Source organism: Taudactylus pleione, unplaced genomic scaffold, assembly GCF_031769625.1.
Source record: "Taudactylus pleione unplaced genomic scaffold, aTauple2 ptg000016l, whole genome shotgun sequence".
In the NCBI taxonomy this organism is placed as follows: Eukaryota; Metazoa; Chordata; class Amphibia; order Anura; family Myobatrachidae; genus Taudactylus; species Taudactylus pleione.
Window position 1 is genome coordinate 48,681,339 of NW_028284418.1, and position 23,765 is coordinate 48,705,103.

Below are 23,765 nucleotides of genomic sequence, written 5' to 3' on the forward strand. Positions count from 1 at the left end.
TCTTATTAGTAAGCGCATTTGTACATGTGCTTCTCTCTTGTTGCCAAGTGGGTGTGAAAGACTGACTAAAGCCGCCCATACACGGTGACACATGCACCTTGCAACGTGACGGGGGTTCAGACGGCCGACATACGACCAATGTACGACCCCACGGGAGCGCACACTTGCCGATATCATGTCCATACATGGGACGATATAGCAGCGATATCATATCATACCAACCCGTCGGATCGGCTGCTTTATCGCATCGTGTATGGGCACCTTAAGACCAAAAGACATGTAGCTATAAAAAGACCATTTGTATTGGCTCGTTACATGCTCCAGAGGTAGAAATCTAGATTTAGGATAAAACTGTAACGTAGGCTCAAGAAATCTTAAGATGTTTAGCTCTTTGTAAGAGGAGACAAATTACATCTTGTATAAATGTTTAATTGTATTTAGGGTAAACCCCACTGATAAATCTATGCATATATTAGTTGCCACATTCATCAAGTCAGCATATGTTTCTAGAATGCCTGTTGTAATTGCTGCCTGTTCATGAAATCAAATGTTTTTTCTATATTTATGCTGAGCATTAGTGTTACAGCATGTATCTACAAAATAAAGTGGAATGATTCATGTACTTGTTATCATATCTTTAAAATGTCACTGGCAAAGTGCACTCACCAGTCTGAGACATAAACTGTTTATACAAGTGAACTGCACTCAACCATATTCATTTATCTACATATATGTTTAACATCTGTTTCTGAAGCTGCTTAACACTGAGTGCTATATGGTGGATGGCTGGGGTTGGGGATAGAACTCCTGGTCTATCAGATAACCATGCTAAACCAAGGGCTTGTGTAAAGGTTGGGATTGTCCAAATAAAAAGCCTCCAGTGAAGGTTCGTGAATAGGTGAAACTGTGTCCACATCCTTTTTATGGGGCTTTATAATCAGCCACCATAATTCTCTAGTGCCCCAACATGTAGCACCTTAATGACCAGATATAGTTTACATACAGAAATGCCCTTTATCCATCCTCCTCAGACTCCTCTGTTATATGAGACAAATACTCAGACGTTGCCATACCATGTTGTCACCTGTCTGATGAGCTGCAAGCCATAACACATCTGATGGGTGGCCTATGTACATCTGTAGTTTTGTACTGTACCCTCTGTCGATCTTAGGTTCATGACAGTAGCTGCCACCTCTCTGTCTGTAATGCCTTCACATGCTGTTTCAGTGACCAATAAGGAGGCTCGCAGGAACAGTGTACAGGGTAACAAAATAAATGTGAAAAATGGGCAGAATGTCCTTCCCAAACCCCCTGGGCTGTCTTTTACTTCAACAGAGAAGCCTCACACCTGGGGTTCTCCTAATATAGTGAAATCCACCAGAGGCTTGTGTTTCACAAAAAAACAATGTTATCCCTTCTCCAGGAGGCTACGGGCCCCACAATAAAAGCGATGTGGCATAAAGCCATGTGGCATATCCCGGCTAGTCCTACCAGCTGTAAATATACAGCAGACAGGCATCAATGTGTTAGAGCTTTGTATTTGATAATTAAATTAATTTCTTCTTCAGGGTTCATAGGGCTCCACAGGGAGACAATGGGGTGTAAGTGGGACCTGGAGGACCAGACACCAACAGCAAAGCATTTCAATCTCAGGATGCCCTGGTCATTCCCCCTATACACCGCCCACAGCCTGAGGACACTTTCGTTGGTGTCCGGCAGGAGCTGGACAACCATTTTAACAGAGGGCTGCATTAAGCAGCCCAAGCTTTTATTTTAGGATTTAATTTATTTCTATTTTTTTTTTTAATATAACGGGCGAACAGCACCAGACTGTCCTCCGGACATCTGTGCTGCCGCCCCATCACCCCTCCGAGGCGCCGTGACTCCAAGCCTGTGCTAGATACTCCCGGCGGGGCTCCAAGGGGGACTAGCTAGCAGGCTCCTTGGACCCCAGATTGCAGCCTGGAATTCAGGGGACAGGTGGAACCCCGTTCGTGGGGACCCGCATTGTTACGCAGTCTTGCCTCCGGTCTCAGGAGACAGACTGGAGGTGCTGATGTGGAAACTGTTACGCCCACAACTCCACTAGACCACTGGGGCATATAACATACTGGCGCAGGGCATGAGTAAGGAGGTGCAGGGGATCCGTGGTTAATGTCAGCAAGGGGAGAAGGCACTCTCCCTGCAGCCCCTTCCCCAGTCCAGGGCACCATTCCACTGCGGTCTTGGTGACAAGCCTACAGACTGACTGGGTGGGCCTCTCCCTAGGGGCTCCTAGGGTGGGAGTCCTTCTTCAGTTCGCCCAGGTGTGGCATCAAACAATGTCAGATGCCTGGGTGAGGGAAGTGGTCTCCCACGTTTACGCCCTCTCATTCCTGAGGCAACCCCCCCAGCAGTTCTTTTGCACAGGACATCCATCGGACCCAACCAAGGTCCCGCTGCTCCAAAAAGCCATTCAGTCTTTACTGAATTCAGGAGTAATAATTCGGGTCCCCCCCTCACAATGTTGCAAGGGCTATTATTCTACCGTTTTCTTACTTCAGAAGCCCAATGGGTCTTATTGGCCTATCCTCAACCTCAAATCTCTGAATAAGTTTATCAGGGTGCCCAGGTTTTGCATGGAAACCCTCCATTCCATTATCCTAGCTATGGAGCCTGGGGATTATATGGTATCTCTAGACATTCAGGGCGCTTACCTATAGTGCCTTCTCATCAACAATATCCCCGGTTTGTTAGACTACAGCAACATTACCAATTTCAGGCTCTACCGTTCGGCCTTTCAACGGTGGCTACAGACTTCCCTTTTGAATAAGGGTTGTTCCATTTGGATCCCGGACTGGGCTTTCCTCACCACGGACGCAAGCCTCTGGGGGTGGGGTGCAGTAACTGGCCAGCATTACTTCCAGGGACTTTGGTCCCCCGTCGAGGCAGTGTTACCAATAAACATCCTGGAACTTCGAGCCATCTACAGAGCTCTCACTCTGGCTCAGAATATTCAGAAAAACAGGCCAGTACAAGTACAGTCTGACAATGCCACGGCTGTGGCCTACCTCAATCACCAAGGGGGCACTCGAAGTCAGTCATCAATGACAGAGGTGTCCCGCATTTTCACATGGGTCGAACGCAATCTCCCAGTCATCTTCACAGTGTTCATCTTGGGAATTCTCAATTGGGAAGCGGATTTCCTGGTCTCTACATCCAGAAGTCTTTCAGCTTCTAGTGGACAAATGGGGTTTTCCAGAAGTGGATCTCATGTCCTCAAGACACATCAACAAACTTCCAATTTATGGAGCCAGAACACAGGACCCCGAAGCAGCCTTCATAGACGCATTGTCGGTGAAATGGAACTTCCATTTGGCATATTTCTTCCCTCCATTATCCCTACTTCCACGAGTGCTTCGAAAGTTCAGACAGGAGGTGTGCACAGTCCTGTTCATAGCTCCGGCTTGGCCCAGACGTCATTGGTACTCTGATCTTCAAAGGCTCTCAATAGATGTTCTTCTTCAGCTTCCTCTACGAGTAGACCTGTTGTCTCAGGGTCCATGTCTACATCCAGACCTAGCCCGTCTGTCTTTAACAGCTTGGCTCTTAAGACATCCCTCCTAAGGGCTATGGGTTTCTCCAGCTCTGTGGTCCAGACTGCGCTCAAAGCACATAAACTGGCCTTCGCCAGGATTTACCACAGAATATGGGATACATTTCCAATGGTGTGCTCCTAGAAACTATGACCCGCAAGTCTTTAAGGTTTCTCGAATTCTTGCCTTACTTCAGGCTGGACTGGATCTAGGCCTCCGCCTACCATCTCTAAAAGTGCAGGTCTCTGCTTTGTCGATCTGATTTCAGCGAAGAATTGCTACTATACCGTATGTTTACATCTTCATGCATGGTGCTCTACATATACAACCTTCCTTTGTCCCTCCTATGGCCTCATGGGATTTGTCAGTGGTGCGCCAAGCATTTCAGGAACCTCCATTCGAAAACCCTGGAATCAGTGGATGTCAAGCGGCTCACTGTGAAGACTGTTTCTTCTTGCTATAGCATCTGCCCGTAGGGTATTATATTTAGGGGTGCTTTCATATCACTCCCCCTTTTTAATATTTCGTCAGGACAGGGCTGTTCTTCGTACATGCCCAAGTTTCCTTCCCAAGGTGGTTTCTCGCTTCCACCTGAATGAGGAAATTGTGGTTCCAGCATTTCCTTCACCAAACCTCTCGGCAGGTGAGGCCTCATTAGATGTGGTCCGTGCTCTGAAGATCTATGTGGACTGCACTACTTCCATCAGGAAATCGGACTCCCTCTTTGTCTTTTGTCGATTCTACAAGAAGGGATGGCCAACTAAAATACAGACTTTGGCCAGATGGATTTGCATGACTATCTCAGTGGCTTACACGCAGACTGGCCTTCCTGTGCTGGCTACAGTATCTGCTCATTCTACTCGCTCTGTGGGTCCCTCGTGGGCAGCCCGGTGTGGCGCCTCAGCTGAACAGCTATGCAAGGCGGCCATCTGGCTTCTGTCCACACTTTTTTTGGTTTTATGCCTTTTGATACATTTGTCTCTCAGGATTCTTTCTTCGGGCATAGAGTTCCCCTGTCAGCTCAGGAGCGTTCCTGCCCTTGAACAACTGCTTTGGGACATCCCCAATGTCTCCATGTGGAGCTCTATCGACCCTGTAGAAGAAAAGGAGAGTTATAGTAAAACTTACCTTTGTTAACTCTTTCTTCGAAGTCCATAGGGTCCACAGGGCACTCGCTCTGACGCTCCTAGCATCTATGGGTTTTCTCTCCTGGTCACTTGTTTCCTTCTCTGTGTGAGAGTGTGATTCCTCAGTGTACCAGTCTTCTTTCTCTCCTATCCTGCTCCTGCCTTGGGCTTATTAACAAAACTGTAGTGCCCTCAGGCTGTGGGCGGGGTATAGGGTGAAGGACCGGAGCATCCTGGGATTGAAAAGCTTTGCTGTTGGTGTTCGGTCCTCCAGGTCCCACCTACACCCCGATGTCTGCCTGTGGACCATATGGACTTCAAAGAAAAAGAGTTTCCGAAAGTAAATTTTACCATAACTCTCCTTTTCTCAGTTATTCGAGAGAAGGAATTTTTCAGTGTTCCATTATTCTGAAGCTACAATATCAAGACCCCAGCTGCTGTACAATATATATGTACCTTATCAATTTTTTTTTTCTTTTAGACCTTTGAGGACAGTGACTTGTTCCACCTCATCGGTGTTGTTTGCGGTTTGGCAATTTACAACTTTACTATTGTTGATCTTCACTTCCCTTTGGCTTTATATAAGAAGCTTCTGAAAAAGAAGCCTACCTTGGATGATCTGAAAGAATTGATACCAGTTGTTGGAAGGTAAGTGAGGGTATAGATATGTGACATTGTGTACATGTTCTACCCCCATTTGTATACAGTCCCCTGAGAGATCCAGCTGTGTTCCTTAGCAGATGTGTATCATCATATATGTGTGAATGGTGGAGGCTGATCTCAGGAAACTGTCTTTTATAGGGTGGTGTTGTCTATCCCTCATGTCTTCAGGTAACACCATTACCTATTATTGGGGAGAGCACAAATTGAGACTTTCTTTCAATATAACAATTGTAAGACTGATTTTCCATTTCAGGCTCTAAATACAGCTCTAGTTAGACCTCCTCACCCCTTAATCTTTGTCAAATTGTAAAGTTGTGTAAACCGCCCCCTTCTGGCTGTACAGAGAATTAGATACTGAATAAGTCGCTCATTGGGCCTGATTCAGAGATGGACGCAGTTGATTGATTTTTTTTTTTTTTTGCTACTGTAAACCCAAGTATTCGATGACGATCGCAATTGTATACGGCATCGCTAAAACTTAAGAAGAGGTTTGTGATCCCTGGGCATTTCAGCGTGGAGACTGGGAGGTGACCTAAGTGATCACAAAAAGGGGACATTTCATGGGTGTTAGGGGAGTGTCCCGGGTGTGAGAATGCTGCTGTGTACCGAAACGCAAATCCACAGCTTCAGAGGCCATGCTTGGTTCACTAAGAGGAGTAGCTAGCGTAGACCCTAGGCTACTGCAAATGTCAATGGTGCGACCGATGTTGCATTGACGTTGGAGTGTTTACATTCTTCATCACAAATGCACAGATCAAGGAGCCTTAAAGTGGGCATCTCAATGCTCGTACACGTCATTGCACAGTCCCGCACAAAAGGAAAGCTGAGATTAGCATTAGCATATTCCAGCAACCGCCATTGGGAGTGCGTCTGCGACCGCGTATACATTATCAACCATCTGAGTCAGGCCCATCATATGCATATGTTAGTCATCTTTGCTCCTATGAGTGCTGCTGACAATTTACAGTCTTTCAGACTTTTAGTTCCCCCTTGTAGCACTATTTCCTATTCAATGGATAGGCTGTTTGTAGATACTGCACATAGAATGACCATATGCACTGTGTACAAGTGATAGTAACTGAGGTGTATATAATACATAATAGAAGATGTGAGAAAATCAGGAAGGAATATGATTATTGGAAGTGTATTGTTAGGGATTAGGACTCTTGTGAGGTTAAATTCTAAAATCAATTTAAGGATTATTAAATGTATTATCTTATTCCAAAACAATTTACTCAATCTTGTCTAGAATAATTGTGTCACATATAGGCCCAAGTTGTTCCGTGTGTGGACACCTAATGATTTCAAATCACAATCCACATTAGATGTATACAGTCTGGTCAGTAACAGCAGCATTCAGGTGCTCTAGCCTAGTACTCTGATCAGCCAGTGTATGAGCAGATTAGCTCTCTTCTGTCTAACGGTATATGATGGATGGAGTGCAGCCTCTTCTATAATACTACTTAGGCTATTTCATATATTGTGCTTTTGTTTCTCACGGACAGAATTTTACATCACTGAAAAAAGTGCATATATTTAAAAATAAGTTATGTGTTGTTAAATCTGTGTGTGTTTTAGGAGCATGCAGCAGCTGCTGGACTACGACGAAGACAACATTGAAGATATGTTCTGTCTCAATTTTACAGTACGTGTCTACTCTTAGAAATGTCATTGACAACATATTTAGCTGCCACCAAGTCTTACTGGAGCCAGGGACCTACTCACTAGGAAAGGATCTGATTGCTCTGTGCTGAGTTTCAGGTTTCTCCTGTGGCAATTGTCTTAAATTCCTTAAACATTATAGTTGTTATTATTATTATTATTATTATTATTATTATTATTATTATTATTATTATTATTATTATTATCGTTTATATGGTGCCATAAGTGTTCTGCAGCGCCTTACAAAGTACATAAACAATAAAGTGACTTACAGTACAATACAGTGCAGGACAAGGACAGGTACTGTATAATATACATTGGTGACCATAACACCCAAATAAGCAACAGCGCATAAGCAACCAGGTGTTAGGTGCCCTAGTGGGGAGTAAAAGATAGATGAAAATAAAGTAAGGAGAAGCACAAGAGGGTAGAGGGCCCTGCTAATGCTTAAACTTCACAAACAAAATAGCTTATTTAATATAAAATTGCGAGTAGAATACTTTCTGTAACACACCGAACCACTCACACTGCTATAAGTGGATATCTGATTTGTTGCTGTTAGTTAAAATATATAATTGCTTTTTGCATTATATTATAAAATTAGCCACAAACTATGCAGCTGCAGAACAGGTTATGAGGAACGGCTTTTATTCTAGATCTGCTCAGGTACCATCGTATACACTATACCACTTTCCTGGCAGTGTAACCATTATTGGAGTATACAACTTTCCTGGCAGTGTAACCATTATTGGAGTATACCATTTTCCTAGTAGTGTAACCATTATTGGAGTATACCACTTTCCTGGCAGTGTAACCATTATTGGAGTATACCACTTTCCTGGCAGTGTAACCATTATTGGAGTATACCACTTTCCTGGCAGTGTAACCATTATTGGAGTATACCATTTTCCTAGCAGTGTAACCATTATTGTAGTATACCACTTTCCTGGCATGGTAACCATTATTGGAGTATACCACTTTCCTGGCAAGGTAACCATTATTGGAATATACCACTTTCTTGGCAGTGTAACCATTATTGGAGTATACCACTTTCCTGGCAGTGTAATCATTATTGGAGTATACCACCTTTCCTGGCAGTGTAACCATTATTGGAGTATACCACCTTCCTGGCAGTGTAACCATTATTGGAGTATACCACCTTTCCTGGCAGTGTAACCGTTACTGGAATATACCACCGTTCCTGGCAATATAACTATTATTGGAGTATACCACCTTTCCTAGCAGTATAACTATAATTGGAGTATACCACCTTTCCTGACAATGTAATCATTTGGTAAACTATATCTCTTTTTGTCAGTGTAGCAATTGGCACTTACACAGTGAGCAAAAATATCCTAAATGTCAACAACCCTTCTAAATAGTGTGTTTGGTCTTTTCAACCACTCACATTTATAGCAGCTTCATAAAATCAAGCATACAGCTATGCAATCTCTGTAGTCAATTATTAGCAGTGGAATGGGTCTTACTGAAGGGAATGGGTATGGCCGGCGGTTCGATTCCCGTCAGCGGCAGCCCGACAAGAGCAGAGTTCGGAGCAGCGGAAGCCCGACAGCGCTGGAAATCCCAATCGTGGATTTTACTAATCTAACCTAACCCCCCTAACCCTAACCCTCCTTAGGGGTGCCTAACCCTAACTTCCCCCCCAAGAGCCTAACCCTAATCCCCCCTCTAAGTGCCTAACCCTAACCACCCCCTTCCCCGCTGCCTAAACCTAAGTCCCCCGGAGGGATGCCTGACCCTAAGTCCCCCCCCGTGGGTGCCTATCCCTAACCCTCCCTCCCCCTAGCCTAACCCTCCCGGGGGGGTGCCTAACCCTAAGTCCCCCCCAGGAGCCCTAAACCTAACCGTCCCCCCCCCGTGCGGCTGTCCGCTCTACGATCGGGATGCCGGGCGCCGGTCACCCGGCGTCGGGCAGATGCGGGCGTCTACATCTAGACGCCCGGCATTTCACCCTTGCCGGGATATGACAGTCGGGAAGCCGGCTGCCGGTATTTAGGCACTCGGCTTCCCGACTGCATACCTACTGAAGAGCTCGAATGACATTTTTCCAACAAGCCAGTTTGTCCAATTTCTGCCCCGGTAGAGCTGCTCCGTTCAGCTGTAAGTGCTTTTATTAGGAAGTGGAACAATCTAGTAATAGCAGCTCAGCTGCAAAGCCATAGGCTACATAAACTCACAGAATGGCACCACCGAGTGCAAACGCTCTTAACATGTAAAAATAGTCGTCAACAATCACTACTGAGTTCCAAACTTCTTCTGGAAGCCACATCCGCACAAGAACGGTTTGTCGGGAACTATATGGATTGTCCATTCCAAGCAACACAAGCGCATCAGATCACCATGCGCTACGCCAAAACGTCAGCTGGAGTGGTGTAAAGCACATAACCTTTGGACTCTGGAGCAGTTTGCTGTAATGAAGAATCTTTCATTCTGACAGATAATTTTAGGTGTGGCAGATGCAATGGGAATGCTTGCTGCCCCAATGTGTACAGCCAACTGTAAAGGTTGCTGGAGGAGAAATAATGATCTCTGGTGGTTTTCCATGATTTGGCCAGGGGCCCATAAGTGAAGGGTTAATGTTAGTGCTGCAGAAAACAGTGATAGTCTAAGGAACTATGCACTCCAGCTTTGTAGGTAGAGATTGAGGAAGGCCCTTCATTGTTTCGGCATGAGACAGTGTGGAAAAACGTGACTGGTCTGCACCGAACCCTGACTTCAATTCCATCAAACACCTTTGTGATAAATAGGAATTCCAACTGTGATCCAGGCTTTATTCCCTGACTGCACTAATACTCTTGTGGCAGAATGGGTGCAAATCCCCGCTGCCATGTTCCAGAATTTAGCGGAGAGCCTTCCTAGAAGAGTGGATGCTGTTATTGTGGGTGTCCACATACTTTTGGCCATGTAGTTTATAACCAATGACTAAATCATTGAGGTACATAATTACTTTATGTAGAATAATCATCTAGATGAAAGATTCAGAATCAGTTTATTTACAAGTGGAATCCATTCGTGATTTTAATCAGGAATAGCAACCACTGTTTTACAGGATGTAGGTAGTGCTTCCATTGATGCTTTTTTTTTTTCTTTCTAACAGATTACCAAAAGACCCCAGTGAACTCGGGGTGATTCAGCAAGCATCTGCTAACATGTTGGCAGCTGCGATAGCTGTAATATGGTAATGCTGCAGGAGGCGTCATACCTCCTGCTTGCATTACTTCTCCGAGCTGCGTCTAAGGACGCAGTATTGGATAATCTGCAATCCATTGACTGGCTGAGTGGCTCAAGGGTCACGCAAGCTGGGCCGCTGCAGATACAACAAAGGGGCTAGGAAATCTCCATCGGCCAACGGAGATCCTGGCCTCTTCCCTCCCCCCCAATGGCGGAGACACGCCTCCGCTTTGGGAAACTGAGGCCATCGCTGCCCCTCCCCTCCCACAAACTGCAGCAGACTGTCAATCACTGACAGTCTGCTGCCGATCTGCGTGCGATCATGCAGGACCATCAGGAAACTTGCGTACACTGCTGAATAAGACCCTCAATATGAAACTCAAATAAGTTTATAAAGAGTATGAAATGTTTTGTGCTGTTTCATACATCTTAGTTTTTGCCTTAGTAAAGGTCAATTATGAACTGCAATGCTTCTTTTGATGTGAAAATGTGAATACTTCTCCACCTTGCACATTATAAGGTACTTGCCCACTTCTGATTGCTTGGAATGAAGTCTGTCTGTACCTAGGTTTATCTTGTTAATCCAGTTTGGAACTTATTGTCACACTGAGTCAGGTCACATTAATGGGCAGTTCTTTCCTCCGAATAAATGCACCTAAAAGCATCATCTCATCCAACCACCATTTTTTTTAAGCATAAAAATGAATGAACAAATATGTCACACACATGTTTTGCATATAATAATGCATTGCTTCTGACTGGAGAATTATTATTATTATTATCTATTTATATGGCACCACAAGGAGTCCGTAGCGCCTTAGAGTACCTAAACAGAAACCGTATGAACAAAACAAGGAAGAACATTGCAGGACATGGACAAGGTTTATAAACATTGCTGCATCAGCAGTCATATTACCCAAATACGCAGCAGTAAAGCAGAGCACAAAGGATAGATGCTGTTGTAGGCAGTGGGAAGCCCATAGTTCAATGCACAGAAAATAGAAACCTGACATATTCTACTTAAAATATATGAAACAATGTAATAATCCAGAGTCATACACGATCTCAGTCACATCTCCACTTGCAGCTGTAGCGGTGTAACTGGCTTGTACCTGGCTGTTCGTACATAGCCTAAGCAGTTTTGTGAGGGATCTCTTGCACCAGGTGTAGAGCTGGTAGAAGTGCGTGCTGATGATAATGATAGCTGCATTCACAAGCGGACAGATAGAGGAGGAGCGGTTGTATAGTCGTGTGCAGTTCTGTAAAAGACCGACTATCCGCATTTAGTTCCGGGTAGTTGCGTCGAATTACGTGCATGCCTGAATGGGCACCATAAACTATTAATCTGCATAATAAATATGTATCTTTATCAATGGATACTCTATAATTATAGGTGCTAAAACTATATAACTTGCAGATAAAGTCAACTATGTATTATCCAGTTTTCTTATATTCTAGAAAACATACAATTATACATACATGTCATTAGTATAATTATAATCTAAAATAAAATCTACTTTCACATAGGTAATATTGGAGTTAGACTTGTAGTAATAATGCCAATATGATCAGTGTTCATCTGTAAAAAAAATTTTTATATTGTAGAAGAAATAAGTTTATCTTTGAGTCAGGGGAGTAGATGATGTTCCTCAGAGCCGGGTGCTAGTAGTTTTCATTGAAGCGCAGTCTTCTCCACAATCATCCACAGAGCTAGGAGAGTTTATTAGGGACACTCCATCCCAGCAAAGCACTCACAGCTCTGATATTGGGCTCCTTGATAAACACCGATTAGGAGTTATGGGACCTCCCCAACCTTTGAAAAGCTTCTGAAAAGAGTGAAGAATCCTCAGTTTTGCAGATAACCCCTATTCCCCTGTTATATAACTTTACCTAAGCTTTTCCCACCAAGGTGCCCTAAACTTTACATTAATGTAATACCGAGGTGTGCAAATTGCATTTTAGCCTACTCTGTTCAAACCGCCAATGTTACCTACTTGACACTTTGTGGGTGGCCAGGCTTATGATAGTAACCCCTATCCTAACAAAAAATGGAGATGCTGAATTAAAGGTAAGTGATATATGTACTTTATTACATTGTATTGTGTCTAGGAAATCATTTTAAATCCCATTATGGTGTATTTTGCATATATAATACCTTAAAACTGCCTTTTTCCATTCTCAGATTACAGTAGATAACTTTGGAACAACAGAAGTGAGAAATCTAATTCCAAATGGTGACGAGACACTGGTGAACCAGAAAAACAAGTAGGTTCCTAGCAATTTATTATACTTACTAGCCAGATATACTGCTGGATAGTAAGTATATCCATTTAATTAATATTTGTCTTATTGTTATATAAATATGCTCTTTATGTGACATAACTATTCTTTTTTTTTTTGTAACATATTATCCTTCTGGGATACCTATCATACCTATTAATGATTTATTATTTTATATTGGAAACACCTGGGTAAATAATACCCCATTCAGACATACTGAGATTCCCGTGTTTTTGTCCTGCCTCAGCCAAAATTCCCGGGTCTCGTGTATGTCTAAAAGGCACCAACCCCGGAGTATGTTCCCAGGTCGCCGCTCCTGCAATTGACCAGGATAATTCCCGGGACTTAAGTCCCAGGAAGACAACCCTACTCATGTCTGAATGGTGCAACCTGGGATTTTACTCCTGGCTCACCTAGCAGCTTCTGATTGGGTGGCTGGGCTGCTCTATGTACACACAGAGAGGAGAAGAGGGGAGTGGGCATGCCTCTCTATGTAAATGATGTGCCTTGGAAATATCTTTGGTTACATAGAGGACTGGAGTCTGGACCAAAATGAGACAATACAACTCCTCAATCTTCTGGTCTTGCATACTCTACCCCCTAATCTCACATGCAGCACTCAACTGTTCCTCAATTATGTCAATCAAATGGCCAATTTATAGGTTTCTGAGAACCCTCTGTATACATTACATCCGTTGCAGTAGAAAGGTTTGTTGTTTATATACTTCTGGTATTTTGGCCCAGCGACATGTCCATTACAGGCTGCATCTTACTGGAGGGATTAGGATGGAAATCAAAGTGGGCAAACACTCTGACATGAACCTTTGCATGACCTCATTATTGTGTGTCAGCAAAGCGTCCACTTTAAATGACAAAACTGTGTAAAACACTGAAAAACCCTGCTTACAGTATGTCTGAAAGGGGTTGATCCGGGAATCTCCCGGATCTTAGGTGTAATGTGAAAAGGGGGTCTCGACCAAAAACCTGAGATTTTGCACAGGAGAAAGTCCCGAGTCTGAGCAGGGTAATCCCGGGTCGTATGTCTGAAAGTGGTATAAGATACATAAGGCATATAATGAGTGCATGGGCTTCCAAACTGGTGTGGTTTATTTTCTAACTAAGCAAATAACCTCTCATCATGGTCAAAGTCATGTATAGAAATGGAGGAACAAGTCTGATTGCATCTAATTATGATAGCAAGATGAGACCTCACTGACTATGAAACTGGCGTTTGTTAGGTTCACGTTTGGCAGGAGCTTCATTGACCAAGAAAGTAAGCAGCTGTGTTTAAGGAGATGTCTACATAGATCTCCATGGCCTGAATGCAAATTTCAATGAAGTAATGCGAAGAGTCTGCAGCAGCCACACCAATTTTACACTGGGAGGGATCAAGTCACATTCAGCCAACCAGAAGGTGCTACTGGTCTTCATCATAAGTGCTAATTTTAAACCAGGGGTCAAGCACATGCAAAATGTATATCCTTTGATGGAAACGCGTTTATTTTGTGGTCTGCTTGAACCATATTTGTGTGAGCAGGCCCTTATTGTACTCCACCCCCTCCATCCCCCATTCCTTCTCTTTAAGCACAAGGAGATGTAAGTGCAAAACATGACCCAATCAGCATACGACTGTAGGTACAACAAGTTTTGTGCTCATGTGCAGTATGAACATGCATATTTTACATAAAAAATAAATAAGAACAACCCTGTAACATGCTTGCATCCACCAACTCTACATCAGCCCAGCGGATCTAGGGCAATTATATAAGCTGCTAGAGGCTGTGTTACAGTTCATAACTCTCTGACTCTATACAGTATGTATATACTGTGTGTGTGTGTGTGTATATATGTACTCAAGGGTAGCAGCCCTTGGTCAGTGGCTAGTGTAACATATACTACACTAGTGTTTACCATATTGTGCTTTGATCAGCTTCAGTAAAACATGCAAATAATTAACTGTTTGCAGGAAAACGAGCACCAAACCCCCCCCCCCATTCAGGGCACTGCCTTACTTATGGGGGATGGGTATGGGATGCCTGCGTTCGAGGATCCCGGCGGTCAAAATTCTGACGTTGGCATCATGGCAGAGTTAGCATACCGACACCTGTCAGTCATTATGCTAACCCTCCCCCCCTAGTGCCTAAACCTAAGCTCCCACTCCCCGCAACATAAACCTAACCCTCCCTCTAGTGCCTCCCCTTAACCCCGCTATTTATCTTTGGGAATCCGGCTGACCACCCGTACACACAGCACGATGTCCCAATATATCTGCAGACACGGTATGTCTGTGAGCGACATCATTGAGACATATCACTGGTACCCCCTGACCGACGAACACAAAATATATTGGCCGATCAATTGATTGGCCAATATATCTGGCAGTGTGTACCCAGCATTACCGTTACAACGTCATACTTTTATTGTTTTAGAGTGATCTGACTGAACTAAAAAAAAAAAGTTTTTTCTTTTTAAGTTTGATGGGCCACATTTTCCATGTGCACTATGTTTTGCTTTAATGTTCCTTATGTCTTCTATAAATTTATCTAGTTCTTGCTGAATTTCAATACATTTTAGGTTCAAAACAATATTTTATGGTTGGGTCTTTGCAGATTAGTTATAATAAGTTCTTCTTATGGTGCGTACACACGTAGCGATTTATTTGAACGATATCGTTATTTTTACCGTTCAAATCAGACATTTAAATTGTCCCTACCAACTTGCCATCGACCAGCGATGTGCGGCCACGTATGGACGATAGCGATATCGTCCACCGGCCGTGCATGCCGGTCAACTTGCTCGATATCGTATCGCTGGCTGATCGCTAAGTGTGTATGCACCATTAGGGTTATTCCAAACAATTTCAGCTGCATATCTGTATGGATAAGTTTACCATTAATGCTTTATTATATGAAATGACATCACAGGTTTATTTGTATACAATTTTATATACATATTTTATAGATTAATAACATTTTGTTGCATATGCTCTTTTATTGACTAACTAGATTGTAGACACTAGATGCTATATATTACTTTATTTTGTGTCAGAGGGCCTGATTCAGCATGGAACGCTATTGCGATCGCGGCTGCGTAATCGCCGGCATTTCTGCTGCGAAAATATGCTAATGTTTGCAACCGCTCAGCCAGCATAGAGACCCCCACCACCGCTTTCTCGCATCCCTAATACCTCGCAGTTCTGCATATACATCGGTAACATCAGGTAACATCGGCCCCTCACACAGAATTGCAAGTCTCGTCGCACGCAGTGAGTACTCAAGCTGTGTATGCCGTCACAGTGGCTAATTTATGCACGGCCAGGATACAGCTTTCAAATGGACAGGCACGTCTGCGTTTCTCCGACCACTCCCCTGTCCCGTCACTCACTCTGCGATGGCATTCTATCTGCGTGTGTGATTGCAGTGCGATCACAATGCTATCCTGTGCATACGCATCATCGGGCGATCTACATACGCGGTTGCATTTGCGATCCATGCTGAAGCAGGCCCAGGATGCATAATCTGTGTACATCAGTTGTTCCAGATGGGGTATTGTTGGTGGGCAGCAGCTTTAGTGCTCACATACAGTTTATCTGGTGTAAATTCTGACAGTACAATTTCTATCTGCTCCCCATAATAAATGAGAATAGTTTACACTATCTGCCTCTGTCTGCACCTCATGGTGTCAAGAAATGCGGAACGGAGATAAGAGTTGAGACTTTGTTTCAGTGGCTGTGTGGAGGGTGCACAACTATTTGCATTCTGCAAAATTCTTCCAATACACATTGTACGGTATAATAAACAATTAGACAATAGATATAATGAGCAGCTTGCTTCCCACTGCCTATAGAGTAGGGACGATGTCCCATCGTTTCTCAGCACAAGGCTGATACATTCTGGGAGGGAGCATGGTGCTTTTTGCTTTTGTTTTTTTGCAATTCTTCTATAGATTCAACTGCCTAGTGCTGGTTTTCATTAGTAGTAAACAGCCCAGGCTCTCCTAGTCCAAGGGGGAAATTTACTAAGAATCGTTTTGCTATGCGAATCATTCTCACACCTTATCGCTGGAACGTTTTTCGCATCAAAACACACATTTACCAAGTATCGTGTTTGCTTGCGTTTTGTCATTCGATGGTGTAACTAGTCGTCTTATGGCGTGTGCGAGATCAGTCAAATCGGGTGTTTTTCACAACTGAAGTCGCGAATCTGGGATACAACGGAACTCGCATCAACAAAATTTGCATGTGAGATCGTAGCAAATCTATGATATTTGCAAACATACAGATGTCTACATAAGTCTTCCTTCTTAAACCGCGCCTTAAACAGCCCTTCTAGTCGCGCCATGCCTTGGCGTGACTCGTTGGCTCCAAGCGTTTTTTCATGCGCCTTTACCTTCGAATATGTCTTATTAACAAAATGATGTGAATAGGACACACAAGCAGCTTGTGCTGTTTAATACGATATGCGGCATGCCTATATTCTGTGTGCAGCTGCAGGTGTATCTGCATGCAAAATGCTACGTTAGTGTCACAGCCGCTGACACTGTAACGTACTGTAGTATTTTGATTACCGATACAGCTGCAGTTGCACACAGAATATAGACAAGCCACATATAACTTTAATCAGCAGAAGCTGAGCGATCTATTTGCTTCACTTTGCAAATAAGACACATATGAAGGTAAAAAGTTGCACGAAAAGACGCTCGCCCTATCGAGTCACGCCGCGGCATGGCGCGACTAGTAGGGCTGTGGCGTTTGTGATGTACACACAGAACTGAGTGTCCTGCCTCAGCCATGCTTGTCAGCAAAAAGAGAGTGCTGCAGCTGACTTTGTTGGCTTTTTATAAGCATCCTGATTGAGGGTTGGGGCTAATTAAAATGATTTACACATGTCAACACGATTTTTAAAACAAGTGCATTGATTTTGTGCATTGGGGTGCGAGTCTTAGTAAATTTATTTGCATTGGGACCAATGTTTTTTTTGATGGTGCTTTGAGGCGATTTGATCTTTGAAGTCATGTTTGACATGCGATAGCCAAGCGATTTGACCATTAGTAAATGCCCGATTTATAAAATTACAGTGTAACGTTACATTATATAGCGCTCACCTTGATGTGTGTGTTGAAATTTAAGAGACTAAAATTTTGTCCATAAATAAAATTAAATGGCTATAGTAATCAAGTATACACACATTCACCTTACACGGATGATGTATTAGTTTAAACGTTACACTATTAGTACTAATAAAGCAAAGACAGTAGTTTTCTAGTATAATGTACGGTAGATAGATTTTATTCTAGTTCATAAAAATTGATAAGGACAAACAAAACGTCAAGGATGAAGTGGGGAAGGTAGTGATGGGAGGACGGGGATAAAAAGTGAGTGGAGGAACATAGGAGGTAAAAATTTATTATAATAAGAGTCCAAAGGAAAGGAAGGGGATGATAAAATATACCAATCCAATCAAAAATCAATAAAAAAATAGGAATTTAAAAATCCATCGAGTCCAATTGTTATAAAGTTGTCAGACAGATGAAATATTATGATTAAAAAGTAGCACTTTGAGTTGCTGTGACTCAGTATGTCTCAGCCGTCGCAAACTCATGGCCTTTTTCAAGGATGACTTCCTTGAAAAAGGCCGCCAAAGACGGCACACAGTGGACATCACACAAAGAACACTGGCATCACTCGTCCCTAGGGCAGCTGGTAAGCGGACCTCAAATGACATAGAACCACCATGTCTCAAGCCGCGTGTTAAGGTAAGCCACGTCCTTGTGCTTAACAAGGGAGACGGTGCAGGCCGTGGGTTCGTGATGGCTTGCACCGTGTCAGCAGCCTACCCGCTGCCTGTGCATACTCGCACTTATCCCAAAACACCAGCAAGTATCCCCTCTAGCCAGGAATGAAGGGATCGCTATATACACTACCCACTACTGCAGTATGGAACAGCGCTAGCCCAGAACTTACCGACATCGCTCCACTGTCCCTGGGTAAGACCGTCAGCCATTGCAGGGCTGACAGCCTAAGCTGTAACATCAACACTGAAGTCCGGTTTCACAAAGATTTACCATTTGATACTTACCGTATACTGTAGTTAACAACTAATGTAAATCATCTACCAGTTTGGGATTATCTATATGAACATGAACTTTCCTGATCAAAAACTTTGACATACTGAGTCACAGCAACTCAAAGTGCTACTGTTTAACCATAATATTTAATCTGTCTGGCAACTTTATAACAATTGGATTCCATGGTTCCTTATATTCCTATTTTTTAATTGATTGTTGATTGGATTGGTATATTTTATTATCCCCTTCCTTTGGACTCTTATTATAATTAATATTTACCTCCTATGTTCCCCCACTCACTTTTTATCCCCGTCCTCCCATCTCTGCCTTCCCCCACGTCATCCTTGACGTTTTGTTTGTCCTTAAATTTTTTTCTTGTTCAGAAATATTGATATTTACATTTTACTAGAAAACTACTGTCTTTGCTTTATTTAATAGTGTAACGTTTAAACTAATACATCATCCGCTTAAGGTGAATGTGTGTGTACTTGATTACTATAGCCATTTAATGACGAAATTTTGGTCTCTTAAATTTCAGCACACACATCAAGGTGAGCGCTATATAATAGAACGTTGTACTGTATTTTTAAGATTGGAGGTTGTGACTCCTTTAATATAGAACCTCCCGGACCCTTGCCCCAATAAATTAGCTTAAGCGAAAACGCTCATTTCTTTGTACGATTTGCAAAATTGCACCTTCAGGACGGAATTTGGCTTAATCAACCAAACCCGATTCTTCGTAAATCTCCCCCAAGTCTTATTGAGGTTTTTGGGAAGGAGTGCGTTGCACATTTTTTATTTGAATTGTTTTCTTTATTACACAGTGCTTACTCTGTGATCTAAGCAGGGTTAAGTCAACCACTTCCAGTTTCCTGGTATTCAGAAGTGTTCAGTTTTCCTACAAGTGACCACAGATAATGCTGATTAATTATAATGATGCACATTTCATTAAATGTTAGTCAAATTATCCATCATTCTGTGTAATTTGTGGTTCTCAGTGCAACCTCATATATTTAAAATTATGGAACAGCAAACCACAGTGGTATGCCATACCGCCACTTCAGCCAGGGTCCAACCTCCCGCTTGGCAGACGGCGCTGGGAGCAGTGGCTGCAATTAAGTGGAGATGTGTCCCACTGGGGAAACATCTCTGAGCAGCGCTGGCTTGACCGAGCACTAGGTGATACCGGGTCCTGGTGCCAGGACATAATCACACTAAACAAACCAGGCACCGATCATGAACCAATCACAGACCGGTGGCCAGTCAAAAGGAATCATCATTGACAGTGGGGTGGTCTTTGAAATTTGGTGACGGCCGCTAGCAAATCACGGCTTGCAGACCGGCAGCCAATCAGCAGCAGCTGCATGGCTGCCAGTCCGTGCTTTGATTGGTTCACAGCCGGTACCAAGTCTAAAGCCTGGAGGGAGGTTGCTGAGCCACTCGCGGAGCCACTGCTCCACTGCCAGGGAGATGGAGAAGCCGGACTTTGTCAGCACAGTTTAGTCTGGACATGAAAAGAGAGGTACATGAGGTGAGAGTGGGAAGGAAGTAGGTAATGTGAGGTGGAGAGAAGCAGGTAGTGTGAGGTACAGGGGGTGGGTGAGGGAAGCAGGTAGTATGAGGTACAGGGTGTGGGTGAGGGAAGCAGGTAGTATGAGGTACAGGGTGTGGGTGAGGGAAGCAGGTAGTGTGAGGTTACAGGGTGTGTGGGACAGGGAAGCAGGTAGTGTGAGGTACAGGGTGTGTGGGAGAGGGAAGCAGGCAGTGTGAGGTACAGGGTGTGTGGGAGAGGGAAGCAGGCAGTGTGGGGTACAGGGTGTGTGGGAGACTGAAGCAGGCAGTGTGAGGTACAGGGTGTGTGGGAGACTGAAGCAGGCAGTGTGAGGTACAGGGTGTGTGGGAGACTGAAGCAGGCAGTGTGAGGTACAGGGTGTGTGGGAGAGGGAAGCAGGCAGTGTGAGGTACAGGGTGTGTGGGAGAGGGAAGCAGGCAGTGTGAGGTACAGGGTGTGTGGGAGAGGGAAGCAGGCAGTGTGAGGTACAGGGTGCGTGGGAGAGGGAAGCAGGCAGTGTGAGGTACAGGGTGCATGGGAGAGGGAAGCAGGTAGTGTGAGGTACAGGGTGCGTGGGAGAGGGAAGCAGGCAGTGTGAGGTACAGGGTGCGTGGGAGAGGGAAGCAGGTAGTGTGAGGTACAGGGTGTGTGGGTGAGGGAAGTAGGTAGTGAGGTGCAGAGGGGGTTCAACTAAAATTTCCATACCCCCTCTTCAGTATTCCCTATGTATAATGTATAATGCCCGGCACTCAGTCAGCTGATTAACTTGTCCAGGTGCATTTCCTGAGTAAGATCATACAAATAGCAGGCTGGATAGCACTCAGGGAACTTGCATAAAAAAACCAACACTCTCATGCAGCTTGAGGTCACCGTTTCAGAGACCAAACTCCTTTATCAAGACACACGAGTAAAAAATTTGACATGCTATACCTTTTATATGTTACACCCCGTGCTCCAAACAAGCCTTTCTTCGACTCCGTGCTGACGTCACATGGTGTGCTGTGGCGCCAACGTCCCAACCATTCCCCGGGGGCATGGCTAAGGTAATGTGTCTCATCACAAAGACAACTGGAAAAAATACTGCAAGCATAAATATAAATAAACAAAGATTAGCGTAATCCACCAATAGAATATGCGGCTAGTAGAATCCAATATAGATCACAGAGCTACAGTACTGTGCAAAAGTTTTAGTAGTACAATAATGCAATTTTGAGCTGCATTTCATCAAATGGAGCTGGGAATTTGGTCAGGATTAATGGTGTCCTCAATGCTGAGAAATACAGGCCTTATCCATCATGTAATACCATCAGGAAGGTGTCTGATTGGTTCCAAATTTACTCTGCAGCAGGTCGACCCCAAACATACAGCCAATGTCATTAAGAACTATCTTCAGTGTAAAGAAGAACAAGGAGTCCTGGAAGTGATGATATGCCCCCACAGAGCCCTGATCTCATCATCATCAAGTCTGTCTGGGATTACATGAAGAGACAGAAGGATTTGAGCAAAGCTACATCCATAGAAGATCTGTGGTCAGTTCTCCAAGATGTGTGGAACAACTTCCCTGCCAAGTTCCTTCAAAAATTATGTGCAAATTTACCTAGAAGAATCGAAGAATTTATGCTGTTTTAAAGGCAAAGGGTGGTCACACCAAATATTGATTTGATTTAGATTTCTCTTCTGTTCATTCACTTTTAATTTTGTTAATTGATAAAAAATAAACTATTCTATTTTTGAAAGCATTCTTACTTGCAGCATTTTTTCCACACCTGCCTAAACCTTTTGCACAGTACTGTATATTTTACAAATGTTACTGACCAACAATCCTCGTAACTTATCAAACCTAACCTGGTGGATCAAGTCTGTAGAGAGATTATCTATAAGAGCATATGGCTCAGGATAATTATTAGACATATCGGCATTGTCCTAGGGGAAATATCAAAAGCCAGCAATAATATGCATGGGATGTCACAGAAAAGGGCTATATCATATATAAAATCTAATCAAGAATATGTTAATATAACTAAAGCTAGAGGAAAAAAAATTTAATCTTATGAGAAACCTATAGAAAAAGGCACAAATTTTACAACAAAATAGTCTACATTTCATATGGAACCATTAGAGAAAATAAGAAAATTACATCTCAGTAAGTCCATGTGGGTGAACGGTGTTGAGAATGTGCATTCACTTAGTATCCAATTGTAACAGGGTACGTCCCCTGTTTACTCCCCGAGGATTCAGAGGGACCCAGCCAATTATTTTATACCTGATGGTAGCTAGATTATGTTTATGATCGCAGAAATGACAGGCTACCCAATGTTCTAGAAGTGTCTCCATGGTGACAGTATATACAAAACAAATAACAATAAAAGCACAGCGACACGCGCAATAGGGGTGCCGCAAACATGTTCACTAATAATGCGGCAACATACATTTTACCAAGTTGCACCAAATAACGCTGCACATTAGTTACAGTGGCACAAGTAATTCTTATCAAGCCTCCATAAGCAAGGTTAAAGGCTTATTGAATCAATTTAGTGCCATAGTAAACATGATATCAATAAAGAATATAAATACAGAAACCAATAACTATGGAGTCATGTGTTCTAAGGAAATAACGTAATCGATAAATAGTTTGCCAGCCAGAATATGTATCGCGCAAAAAAGATCTAAACATACAAACATAGTGCTATCTACCTACAGATATGATGAAAAAGAGAATTCCTCATTAAGGCCCACCAATGCCATACTGTTAAGTTGATAAAGCCAACTGCATTCCTGTTTGAGTAGCATCTTATTCCTATCACCACCACGTCGTGGAGGGGGTACATGGTCAAGAGGCATTAAGACAAAATCTTTAATAGTGTAACCGAATTGGGCAAAATGTCTGGCAACTGGTGGGGTACTCTCCTCTAATACAATGGCAGCTTTCTTAATTGATGAGCGATGCATTGCTAATTCTTTCTTTCACCATACGAATGGTCTTGCCAACATACAATTTTTTGCATGGGCATAAGATCACATAGGATGACATGTGAGACCAAATATGTGACTTGTTGTGAATAAAAGCCTTTGCACTTATGAAATTAATGTCATTTTACTAAAGTGTAACATCTGACAAAAAGGTCTAAAAAGACTGAAGCCACAAACTTTGTGAAAACCAATACTTGTCATTCTCAAAACTTTTGGCTTTATGATATGCTGAAGACCTATTTGCTGGTAATGTTTGTGCTGCTATGAATTCACAATTGTTGGAGAATAAATCAATTGGTGATTTGGAGAAAGTGTGCTGTCCTCGTCTATGCTTGAGCCCCTGGTGGAGTGTTCTACATTCGACGGATTGTGTGTGTGTGTGTGTGTGTGTGTGTGTGTGTATATATATATATATATATATATATATATATATATATATATATATATATACATATATATATATATATATATGTATATATATATATGTATATATATATATATATATATATATATATATATATATACATATATATATATATATATATATATATATATATTGTAGCAAGGTCGGGGAACTGGTACCATCTCCTGGGGTAGCTGGCACTGCGCAGCAGCTGAGAAATCACACAAGGTCCACTGGTCTGGTGCATCTGCTCTCTGCCAGTTTTATTAGGCAAT

The 23,765-nt window shown here is 43.0% G+C and overlaps 1 protein-coding gene across 2 annotated transcripts in view; it reads left to right on the forward strand.

Moving 5' to 3' along the window:
• The window catches only part of HERC4 (HECT and RLD domain containing E3 ubiquitin protein ligase 4), a 116,937-nt gene that overhangs the window by 69,862 nt on the left and 23,310 nt on the right, over positions 1-23,765 (forward strand). For both annotated transcript variants that reach the window (XM_088476326.1, XM_088476328.1), the window contains 3 exons: positions 5,184-5,350; positions 6,944-7,010; positions 12,402-12,484. In XM_088476326.1, coding sequence (XP_088332452.1) covers positions 5,184-5,350; positions 6,944-7,010; positions 12,402-12,484 — 317 coding nt within the window. The remainder of the gene's footprint in view (positions 1-5,183; positions 5,351-6,943; positions 7,011-12,401; positions 12,485-23,765) is intronic.